The 12,811-nt window shown below is 37.5% G+C and overlaps 1 protein-coding gene across 5 annotated transcripts in view; it reads right to left on the bottom strand.

Annotated features, from left to right (window-relative positions):
- LOC149155677 (phototropin-2-like) overlaps positions 1 to 12,811 on the bottom strand; it is a 536,047-nt gene that overhangs the window by 336,574 nt on the left and 186,662 nt on the right. For all 5 annotated transcript variants that reach the window (XM_089445887.1, XM_089445890.1, XM_089445885.1 and 2 more), the window contains exons 9-10: positions 1,312 to 1,361; positions 997 to 1,101 (exon numbers count right to left, since the gene is read on the bottom strand). In XM_089445887.1, coding sequence (XP_089302013.1) covers positions 997 to 1,101; positions 1,312 to 1,361 — 155 coding nt within the window. The remainder of the gene's footprint in view (positions 1 to 996; positions 1,102 to 1,311; positions 1,362 to 12,811) is intronic.

The raw sequence follows: 12,811 nt of genomic DNA, 5'->3' as shown, positions 1-12,811 counted from the left end.
ATATATATATTATAGTATGGTAATTCAAAGCAGGTTAATAGCATATTGTCTGTCTTAGTGATACTTTCTTCCAATAATATGAACCTTGTTAGATTAAAATATCACTATATGCAGTGAAAAATTTTATACTACAACATCATCAAGGTATTTGATGTAAGGAAAAAGATATCCATTATATTTGCACGGAGAGGCGCTCTCCAGCCCAGTGTGGTAGAGATGTTGTAATGTTTAACATTTTGACTTGGTCAAACTAAAACAGAATTAAATTAAACTAAAAAATAAAATAAAATAAAATAACATTTTCACACTACAACCAATGGTTTTTCCCATGGTATTCTTAACCCATGTTTTTCCCCATGGTATTATTCCCTAATGTGGCCTATTTAATGGCTAATAATTAAACCATCCTAGATCCATCTTAACTCCTGATCTACCAAGTGCCAAGAGGGAACAAATATCTTTTCACCCTAAAAGAGGTTTGCACCTCAAGAGAGAGATTTGATCCCTCTTGGCACTTGGTAGATCTTGAGCTAAGATGGATCTAGGATGGTACAATATCAGTATCCCATTTCATAAAAACATCCTATATAAATCTTCTTAAATTAGCACAGCAAACCACATATTTTCGCTCCTTTAGCATATGACCTCCCTTGTTATATAATAAATGCTCACATATATATCATTTTGTACTTGATATTTAAGTTTCTTTTGAAAAATATTATGAGTATATATTACATATGTACGTCATCACGTGGAGCCCCAACTTTTACACAACAAATTAAATAAGAAATAAATAGTCAAGCACTTAGAAAAATTCAAAAATGTAATACAAATAAATTTATGGGGTAATATTTTTTAATTTGTACAATTTAAAAAATGTGATCCTCGAAACTCTGACTAAAGGTTCTTTATTTCCTCGAAAAATGGAGAATTTCTCTGCATACATAAGGTTATCCATATAATTTTGTTCTTAACAATATTATTAAAAGGGATTACCAATTTTGCACTTTCTAACTCTGTGGTCTCTGAAAGACGATTTTTATGTGGTTCCACATGCTCACTTCCATCGAGTTGAACTCCAATGAAGTATTGTAATTCACCCTGTAGTACGGACAAAATGTTAATATATAAGATGTTGACAAGACAAGATTTGTGATGTTAAAGTAGAAAACAGCTCTTATTCATGAAAACACCAAAATATTTAAACAAAAATGTTAATATCTAAGATATTGACAAGACAAGATTTGTGATGTTAAAGTAGCAAACAACTCTCATTCATGAAAACACCAAAATCTTTAAACTGTCAATTACCTTTTGATCATGCATAGGTTGTAAGTGGAATAAGTTCCAAAACTTCTTCCCTGCATGGGATCATTTGATTACAATTAAGAGTAATATAGCAAAAAATGTAGGTCAATGAAATTTCATAATCTTTTCTACAACAAACATAATGTCAACATTACTTCTATTCTATCTATATATATAATCTACAAAAAATAAAAAAATATTTTGAAGTTACAAAAAACATGGCTGATGAAATAGAACTAGTTTATTACATAAATTATAAATATAAACTTTTAGATTGATGATAATTTTGTAAAAGAGATATTAGAGCCATAAAAGATTCAAGGTATATGGTGAAAATTTCAGTGAAAACATAATTCTACAACAATTACAAAATGGAAAAAGATACTTACAATAAACTTGCACAAAATCACCATAGGATCATGTTGTCGCTCAAAGTGTACACAGGAATGCGACAACACTCAGTGCAGGAGTTGCCACTCTGATCCCTTCCCTCTCATTTTAAGTTGTCTCCTAATTGCAAACTGAGGGGGGTAGTCCCTATGGAAGAGATGATGAACAACCTGTTGGGAACCAACAAGTTAAGGAGATACAACTGAATGGCCTAGAAACTTGGTTGGAATTAAGAGGCAAGTATTATTATTAAGCACACTTTGATTATATTCTTCAATATTTTAAGTTAGATACCATTGCCTTGGGAGATTAATTACTTGCTCAATTAGAATTAGATTCCAAGTTACCAGATGAACAATGTTGCAATATGAAAATTCTATCCTATATGATGTGTGGGACCTAAAACTATGTGAGATGCAAGCTCTTGGTTACTTTTAATTATATGCCTAATGTAAGTGAGTCCTTCCCCTCGATTCTTTTGAAGCTAGTCTCGAATGCAAGTTGTAGAGAGAAGTCCAAGAGAAGGAGGCTAAGGCCTCATTAACGATACCTCCCATGGAGTTCTAACCACCCGAGTACCTCCATTCCTACAAGGGATTGCCCACAAGAGAAGTGAAAGGTCACCGTGTTAACTATGGATGAGGATATAGACATTGCAAATTATTTGAAGAAGGTGGTCCTATATTCTTACAACCAAGCTTATGCTTGGAGGTATATTTTATAGATGCACTTCTAACATAGAATGAAGTGGCAATTTATAAGTGATTGCTCCAATGAGATTATTAAGTGAATTAAGTACTTCAACAAGATAGATTATTTAAGATCCAAATGCTTATAAATATATCCAATACAAGAGCAATTTGATGAAGCACTTATAGAGGAATTGAAAGATTCTCTCAATGAAACAAGAGAGAAAGATATCCAATACGTACTAGCTCATCATCAGCCGACTTCTCTCCAAATGCCGCAAGTTCGTCTCTGACAAACTAAATCTTGGTGAGATAGGAAGTTACATCCTCGCCCTTGTTCATCTTCATGGTTCTCAACTTTTCTTTGAGAATAATTTTCTTGTTCTCTAACGAATCCTGGTACAACTTGATGATGGCATCCCACATCTCCTTCATTGTTCCCTTTTCTACGATATGTGGAACGATGTGATCCCTGACTTCATCAAGAATCATCCTCTTGGATTTGGCATTGTCCCTCATGTACTTATGAAACTGGATGGGATTTGTTGGTACAACAATAACTGCTGTAGAAAACTCCTTCAGACCATGCTCATCCAATAGAAACAACATAATGGCCTTCCAAATTCCAATGTTGGAGGCCCATCCAATCTATCTCGATCTCTCAATCCTGCTACGACCATCTTTGCAAAATCTGCGAACTCAAATACATTGGAGAAAATAATAAATTGGTTTATAAAACCCGGTGTGCTCTCTTCCAAGACCTTATTTACTCCTACAAAACCTCTTTGCAGCAAACCCTTTGTGCTAGATCTACTTTGAAACCATGTGAAACTTCCAAAAATGCAATAACTGTAAAATTTATCTCCAGAGTTATGCATTTTATTTGTCTTCTGTAAATTACTTTTGAGGCAAATAATGATAAATTCACTCCTGCAATTATTCACAAAATTAAATACTAGAATTAAGAAAACAATGCACGCTTAAAATTGGACACCAATATTTTTGGATAATAGTCCCTTGTAAAACCCCAAAGGGAAAGCTAGTGCAGCAGATGAGGGTTTTATTAATATTAATTCTTCAGCAAAATAGAGAATACAAGTACTTTCCTATTCACTGGCAAAGATTCCGACAAATTTATCTCAACTAGCAAAATAGTTGGAATCACAAAGATCCCTACTCATAATCAAATTGGCCTCCTTCCAGACACTCACACTCTTGCCTGCAAGTCGCACTGGCTAACTAAACTACGTAGATCTACTGCTGGGGAACTCGCACTACCTCCGAAAACCCTCTCCGGAATTCGCACTACCTTCTGTTGCTCTTTGAGACAACTCACACTTCCTTCAAATCACTTCCCTAGACTGGAAATTGATCGCCTCTAAAACACACACTGGTTGACTAGAAACACACATTAGAAATTCTCATTGTCTGCTTCGGCCTCCTTTGCTGGAAATCTCAACCTCCTTTCCTTTCACTAGAATGTTGGAAACCTCCTACGAATTTATCTAGTAATTCTCCCTGCTGAAAACCCCGTTGTTGGTGTCTCCCTCTGCTTCAACTGTGTTGATTTTTGAGTAGTTTGGGAGGTACTCCAAGCCCTAGGGTTCACGATTTGGAGGTTCGATCACCACAAGAGTCACTTGTGGGCTTGGAACCTAAGGTTGGGGTTTTGTACCGAAAGGAGTTGGGCCAATACCATGAGGAATTTGAGCATGAGAAAATTTGAAGTGATAGAGGATGTCGAGACAAAACCAATCTTTTGCGAATCACTCAAATTGGAGCTCTAGATCATGAGTTATGAATTTTTGAATGTCACTGTCATGATTTGTGCAAGTCAGCTTGGCTTTAGAAAGACTTGTTGACAATTGGCATGAATTTGTTGGAGCCACATGTGAAGAATATAAATTAGGCACATGTGTGAGTTCATTTCATCATCCACAAATGCACAATTCATAGCATTCTTCAATTTGACATATCTGCAGCTTTGGAAGGGAGGCCAAGGGTGGAAAAAGGTGTTGTTTCAGGGTTGTTCTTACCTTTTCCATAGGCTGAGTTGGAGCAGAAGTAGGCCGAGGCCTCAAGGGACAGATCTAGGCTATTTGGAGGTGTGTTTGTGGCATATGTCAACACTTTTTAGGGCTGTGGTCATGTACAGGAGGCTGGACAGGGAGCCGAGGTCTGTTCATTAGTGAACAAAGAGTTGTTTGGTGTGAACAGTGGTTGGTATTTAGCCCAAAAAGCCAGCAAGTTACAACAGCTAAGAGGAGGAGCTATGTCACAACTGTAGGAGGCAATTTGGAGGTAGAAAAGAGGGCTGACAGGTAGTTGTTGGTGTTGTCGCGCGGATTGACACGACAACGCTCAGACCGGGGGCTGTCACTCTGATCCCCGATCCCTCCGTTTAAGCCTGTCTCCCGCGGCTAAGGGGGGTAGACCCTGTGAGATGATGAAGACCAACTGTCGACCAGTTGGTTGGGAGACACGAGATACGATATAAAAAGCACTCGATGGATTTGATTAATTTAGCAAACCAGTGCCTTAAGAGATTATGGTTAAGATGATTACTTGTTAGATGATATAAAAAACGTGAACCATGAACAGCAATTATCTATCATCAGCTAAATCACAATGCTCTTAGAATGACCAAAACGATATCCAGTGACTGAAAATTTTTGAAAAGATGAATGCCTTAAACAAAGAAACTGAAAACCCTAATGAAAACTACATAGAACAAAATTTAAAACCCTAATGAAGAAAATATTAAAACCCTAGATCAGCCTAATAATTTACAGATTTAGGCCCTTAGCAGCCAGATTTAGCAATAAGAACAGGAAAATTTTCAAAAAAAAAAAAAAAAAAAAAATTTAAATGTAAAATGCTTCAGAAGACCCTGCATGTATTCATAAAAAAAAATTTCGAATGATAAGCCCGGGATCAAGAACTGGCTGGGCTCTTTCAGAAAACACAACCGGGAGTTGGCTGGTTCAGCCGAGAACTTCCCCTAACGCCCGGTTATCTGAAAAAAGGATTTCCTGCACAGCTTAAAATCAACCATCAACGTAGAAGGAGAAAACAATAGTGAAACCCTGATCAAATGGAGATACCTGCCAATATATTTCAAAAATCTAAACTATCATTCAAACCCCAAAGGTCAGACAAGATACCTGTGCCTAGATCAATCTTCATTAAGCTATCATTAATGGCTGAAAATAAAATTATGCAGAACAAATAGAACAATCTTACAGCATTTTCAGAAGAGTAACACCAGCAAGATTTTTAACCCCAAAGTCTTCTTTATTGCACAAAAAAATGAAATACAAGAGAGCTTCTTCAGCCACAGACTCACAGATCCGAATCTGAAATGACCCCTAGCACCCTATTTAAAGGAAATGATCCCAACGGCTAGTTCGAGTGATCCACGTAGAAATGATCTCGACCGTTGATGAGGATCAAGACATCTCTTGATCTCATCCGTCGATTTATTCACTTAATTTTTTTATTATTATTTTTTTTAAATTTTTAAATTTTAAAAAAAAAAAAATTATTATTTTTTATTAATTTTTAAATTTTTTAAATTTTTAAATTTTTATTTATTTTATTATTTTATTATTTTTATTCATTTTTTTTAATTTTTTAATTCATTTTAAAATGGATCACTGAACTAAGCCTTCGGAAACATCACCTAGGACCTAGGACTTAGGACTCATGAGGGGATTCAAAACATTTTTCGACCCTCAAGACACATTTCATGATGACTTTTACAAATTTACATCTTAAGGGGGAAAACCCCTTTAATACAGACCCTCATCAATCACCCAGTTCTGCGACACAACTATAATCTAGCAGATTAACACACTAGGATTCTCCTAAAGTTCTAATAACAAAATGCATCCCGGCTTTGGGGTCAGGTTTGAAGGAAAACTCTGCCGATCCATGGATCGGTGAGACGAAAAACCTTCCGGGACATAGATTATCATAGAAAGTTAGGTCCACCTAGGCAATTTTACATACATGACTCAGAGAGTCAGATCTGCTTAGATTATTTACAATTCATACATGCAGACTGGGTTTACAATTGAAATGATCAAGCTGCTGATGACTGTAGGCTGGCACGGACACGTCGCTCAGGTGCTGCTCCTTTCTGTCAAGAAAAACAGGGTGCTGCACTGCATGGGTAGTTGACCAGTAGAGGTCAACATCTGGCTCTACTTGGGGACACGTTGCTGCTTGCAGGAATGTGAGAATCCAGAATCTGCATCCATACAACACAAAACAAAATATAAGTAGCGTCCGTCCAAAATCATCATATACATTAAGCACAGGAAAGATAAAAGCTCTTCATTTATTAACTATCTAAAGCAGAAATGAAAATGCGGAAAAAACAAGGAGTAGGGTTAGAAATACGATACAAAAGATGCCCTACGGCATCAGATGTGTTCAATAAAGTGCATACTGAGCATTTGCCTGCTTTCAGGCAAATCTGTCGGCTGCTTGTCGGATGTGCCATGTCCAATTTTGCATATGGTAGGACTTTTTCCTATCCGAAAATCAAGCTGCTCACGGCCGTCTGATGTATCAAATCTTCGTCTCATCTTCTTTCTCTTACGCTTTTTCTTTCTGGCAGGTTCAATTACTGATGACCTAGAACTTTCTGTTTCAAAACTATCAGACGAAGTATGTAAGATATGCGTGCTATGTCTTTCTTCATCTTGCATCTGATCTTTATCATTCTTAAGTCTGTCTGGATCACCCTCAATCAACCATCTTTCAATCGAATCAACAACTTCCCAATAATAAGATGAATCTTGTTGCAGCAAATGAGAAGACTCCTGATCTGTTGATGTTTGTTGGTTTCTCCTATCCTCTGCCAGTTGCTGAAACCTTTGAACTTGTATTTTAATGGCATCCATCTGACTAGAGTGTTCAACCTTTGTAGCACTGATTTGTCTCGCATGGTGTTCTTGCATGTCTTTTATTACTTTAACATTCTTTTCCTTTATGTCCGTCAAGCAATGCTGCATAAAATTTATTTCTTCTTTATGATTCGCTTGCATGTCAGCCACTTGATTATTATGATTGAACGTCATGATAGTCATTTCCTCATCCATAGTTAATAACTTGTTTTGCATAGAGTCAATTTCCTTATCATGATCAGCTTTCATGGTCACCATATTTTCCTCTAAGACTGACAACCTGCTTTGCATGATTCTAATTTCTGTTTCATAATTAGTTTTTATGGCCTCAATTTCTTTAGCATGGTGACTTTGCGTGACCTCAATCTCCCTGTTACGTTTTTCCAGATGGGTGCATAAAGTTTTCACATCATTGACATAATTAGTTTGATTGATTTCCATATTTCTCACCAGCATCATTAGGTCTCGTAAAATTTGCTTTTGCTCTTCCCTTTCGTTGTCATTTGTCCCTGATTTTTCACTATCATGAACTTGATCTGCAATATTTCCAGTGGATGACACATTCTGACATGATGAATCGTCTTGGGATCTTTCAGCTGGACCTCTTATCAAATTACTTTCATTCTGTTGCACAATTTTAGAGGCAGAAGGCAAGCTGTTTGGATAACCATATCTATTTTTAAAAGCATCAACAATGTCTTCTAAAGAAGTGAAAGATTCCTTTGGAAAATTGTTAAACCAATTCAAAGCATCATCTTTTAAAGAAAGGACAAATAGACGCATTTTGATATCTTCATGATTAAACTGAGGGGATCTACAGTATATGGTCATAATGCGAGTAAACAAGACTATATGCCTTCTAACATCGATTGGATCACCATCCGAGAAAATAGGTAACTTAGGAATGGCATCTTCCGGAAAATCATGGAGACGTTCAGTAAAACGACATGGCTTAAATGAATAATCCATGATGAATGATAAGGGATTAAAAGGATGATAGAACTAGATACCTGCTCAAGAAAATCAAGAGATGAAAACAGTGGAGTCGCCACTTGAACAATGAATCTGATTCTAGGATCCAAAAGGTAACCACAAGCAAATATGAGGAAAGCTTCTTGTCTGGGAAAAATGAGAAAGTGGAGTCGCCACCCAAACAAGAAACAAATCCAAGAGATGCTACTGATATGGCGAAAAATAAAGCAATAAAAGATCCAATTGATAACCCAAAAGGTTGAATTTGCCAGCTCAAAATAAGAGATGAGAAAGATGAGAAGATGAATGTCGATGAAACTTCCAGGAACAGAAAAACTCTATCCCCGACAACAGCGCCAAAAAATGTTGGCGTTGCCGGCTCAAACGAATGATAGAAAGATGAACGATGAATGATGAAAAGATGTTGAAACACCAAGGACAGAAAAACTCTATCCCCGGCAACGGCGCCAAAAAATGTTGGCGTTGCCGAGCCAGATGAAAAGATAAAAATGAGAAGGATGATTGTCGATAAAACCCCAGGGACAGAAAAACTCTATCCCCGGCAACGGCGCCAAAAAATGTTGGCGTTGCCGGGCCAGATGAAAAGATAAAAGATGAGAAGGATGATTGTCGTTGAAACACCGAGAAAACAATGTCCCCGGCAACGGCGCCAAAAATGTTGTCGCGCGGATTGACACGACAACGCTCAGACCGGGGGCTGTCACTCTGATCCCCGATCCCTCCGTTTAAGCCTGTCTCCCGCGGCTAAGGGGGGTAGACCCTGTGAGATGATGAAGACCAACTGTCGACCAGTTGGTTGGGAGACACGAGATACGATATAAAAAGCACTCGATGGATTTGATTAATTTAGCAAACCAGTGCCTTAAGAGATTATGGTTAAGATGATTACTTGTTAGATGATATAAAAAACGTGAACCATGAACAGCAATTATCTATCATCAGCTAAATCACAATGCTCTTAGAATGACCAAAACGATATCCAGTGACTGAAAATTTTTGAAAAGATGAATGCCTTAAACAAAGAAACTGAAAACCCTAATGAAAACTACATAGAACAAAATTTAAAACCCTAATGAAGAAAATATTAAAACCCTAGATCAGCCTAATAATTTACAGATTTAGGCCCTTAGCAGCCAGATTTAGCAATAAGAACAGGAAAATTTTCAAAAAAAAAAAAAAAAAATTTAAATGTAAAATGCTTCAGAAGACCCTGCATGTATTCATAAAAAAAAATTTCGAATGATAAGCCCGGGATCAAGAACTGGCTGGGCTCTTTCAGAAAACACAACCCGGGAGTTGGCTGGTTCAGCCGAGAACTTCCCCTAACGCCCGGTTATCTGAAAAAAGGATTTCCTGCACAGCTTAAAATCAACCATCAACGTAGAAGGAGAAAACAATAGTGAAACCCTGATCAAATGGAGATACCTGCCAATATATTTCAAAAATCTAAACTATCATTCAAACCCCAAAGGTCAGACAAGATACCTGTGCCTAGATCAATCTTCATTAAGCTATCATTAATGGCTGAAAATAAAATTATGCAGAACAAATAGAACAATCTTACAGCATTTTCAGAAGAGTAACACCAGCAAGATTTTTAACCCCAAAGTCTTCTTTATTGCACAAAAAAATGAACTACAAGAGAGCTTCTTCAGCCTTAGACTCACAGATCCGATTCTCCAATCATCTGAAATGACCCCTAGCACCCTATTTAAAGGAAATGATCCCAACGGCTAGTTCGAGTGATCCACGTAGAAATGATCTCGACCGTTGATGAGGATCAAGACATCTCTTGATCTCATCCGTCGATTTATTCACTTAATTTTTTATTATTATTTTTTAAATTTTTAAATTTTTAAAATTTTTTTTTTATTATTTTTTATTAATTTTTAAATTTTTTAAATTTTTATTTATTTTATTATTTTATTATTTTTATTCATTTTTTAATTTTTTAATTCATTTTAAAATGGATCACTGAACTAAGCCTTCGGAAACATCACCTAGGACCTAGGACTTAGGACTCATGAGGGGATTCAAAACATTTTTCGACCCTCAAGACACATTTCATGATGACTTTTACAAATTTACATCTTAAGGGGGAAAACCCTTTAATACAGACCCTCATCAATCACCCAGTTCTGCGACACAACTATAATCTAGCAGATTAACACACTAGGATTCTCCTAAAGTTCTAATGACAAAATGCATCCCGGCTTTGGGGTCAGGTTTGAAGGAAAACTCTGCCGATCCATGGATCGGTGAGACGAAAAACCTTCCGGGACATAGATTATCATAGAAAGTTAGGTCCACCTAGGCAATTTTACATACATGACTCAGAGAGTCAGATCTGCTTAGATTATTTACAATTCATACATGCAGACTGGGTTTACAATTGAAATGATCAAGCTGCTGATGACTGTAGGCTGGCACGGACACGTCGCTCAGGTGCTGCTCCTTTCTGTCAAGAAAAACAGGGTGCTGCACTGCATGGGTAGTTGACCAGTAGAGGTCAACAGTTGGAAGCCCCAACCAAGAAACCTCATCAACAAGAAGTTACATCATTCCAGGAGCAGTCAAAGGTATGTGTGATTGTTGAATTGGTGTTGAATTTGTTGCTAGGTGGATGATCCATATGTGGACAGATTTATGAGCAGCCTGTGGGAGCCAATTGGAAGGCTTGTCTTGGTGGATGAAATCCTATACTAGAAGCAGATCATGCAGTGGAGTATTGGGCATCATTGGACTAGTGGAGGGCAGCGTGTTGATGGCCCAAAGTAGCCCTTGACAAGCAGTCATAACGAGAGCTTGACAACTGAAGGTTGGGTGAAGGATTGAGCCTAATGTGTAGCTCTTTGATGGACGAAAGAGGCTACTAGATTGGTAGATTGGAGCTCAGGTGTTGGCCAGCCTAAAAGAGCAGATTGGATCAGCCTGTGTTCATTATAGCAGAAGTGACTTACAACAGTGATAGGTGGCAACCCTCCTGGAGACTCTGTGTTTTCCTTTGATGGACTAAGGGGTAGCTAGAGAGAAGAACGGGAGCAAAGGACCGACAGGACAAGATACAACATAGAGACTGAAGCAAGATTGTCGGTGTATCTTATATTCTTGTACTTGTGGATAATTGAGGGTCATTATCCCTTCTATGGGAATCCCTACACTATTTTATTATTCAATTGGTTTAATATAACGAAGATTGGGTTGTTGTACATATTTGTACAATAATTTGTAAAAAGTTGTCTATACTTTATTCAATTGGTTTAATATAACGAAGATTGGGTTGCTGTACATATTTGTACAATAATTTGTAAAAAGTTGTCTATACTTGTGCATGTGTGATACACTGCTTTATATTGTTCCACTGTGCAAAGTAGCTTTGTTGAGATTCTTGGTTTGGTAGCGTCAGAGATTCTAAGATTCTATCCTAGACCCAAGATCATTGAAATTCAACAAACTGCACCCTTGCTGAATCACTACAACTGGGTAGGTTGAACTGCATGAATGTCTTGTGTGTCTTCTCCAAACCCCATCGACTTGCTCTTTATAATCTATCATTGAGCTATCAACAACCATGATCTAACTATAATCGATGGCTAATATCATCTTGACTCCAACTCACTTTTCCAGAAGTCTCTAGAGAAACATCAATTTTCCTATATTAATCTGATTTCATTAACCAATTTTCCTAAGTTAGACTTAGTGAATATTTAATTATTGGCTAATTAATCTAATTGAGGTGTTTCTAAGGCTTTTCTTGTGAAATATTTTTTGGGTTTTGGAGATATCGTGTTCCTTAGCCTCTTAGACACCATAGAGACTAGAACACCTATCCGCTCCTTCCAAAAACTAACAGGTACCCAAGGAGAATTTTCTCTCGATCATCGTCTTCTAGCCAACAACCACTGAAAGCCACCTTGTAGCTGATGTGATGTGCCATTTTATCTCTGCCAAATGCATTAGCCATATGTTTCCTCACCCATTTGTAAAGAGCACATGTTAGAAGGTGGGAAATCTGATCCAAAAGTCATGTTATTCATTGTGCAATTGGGTGCTTATGTTTGTCGAAATTAGTGAGACAAAATTTGTCTCACCCGACACAGATCTAGCTCCACAATTGGCACAAATAGGTTACACGAAAGCCTCTGCATCACCCTTGCACAGGCCCTTGAACACTCTACCTAGAAGCTGCAACTGATCAAGTGGTCTGCCCAATCAGCGTTTGAGAATTTCTCGCTGGCCCTTCCAGAAATTCTCCTGGCCTATAACAACTAAATCGACCCTCTATCAAGCCAAATTGAACTTTGCCTCTGAAGCTTCTGCACAAGCCCTACGCAGCGTCATTGAGGAAACTCGACCCTCCTATAGTTGACTCTTCGGAATTGGAAAACTTCCTCCGAATTAGCTAACTCTTCCCCTCTGCACCCCTTTTGGCTCGCACTTTCTTCGTCTGCTCAACCTACCAAGGAACTCACTCTTTTGGTGTACTCTCCATCTACCCATCAACCTCTTCTTATAATC

Source organism: Pinus tabuliformis, chromosome 9 (assembly GCF_031772625.1).
Source record: "Pinus tabuliformis cultivar Carrire ecotype Pingquan chromosome 9, CPIR1, whole genome shotgun sequence".
Lineage (NCBI taxonomy): Eukaryota > Viridiplantae > Streptophyta > Pinopsida > Pinales > Pinaceae > Pinus > Pinus tabuliformis.
The sequence above is the reverse complement of the archived record's forward strand: the minus strand, read 5'-3'. Positions and strand labels throughout refer to the sequence as shown.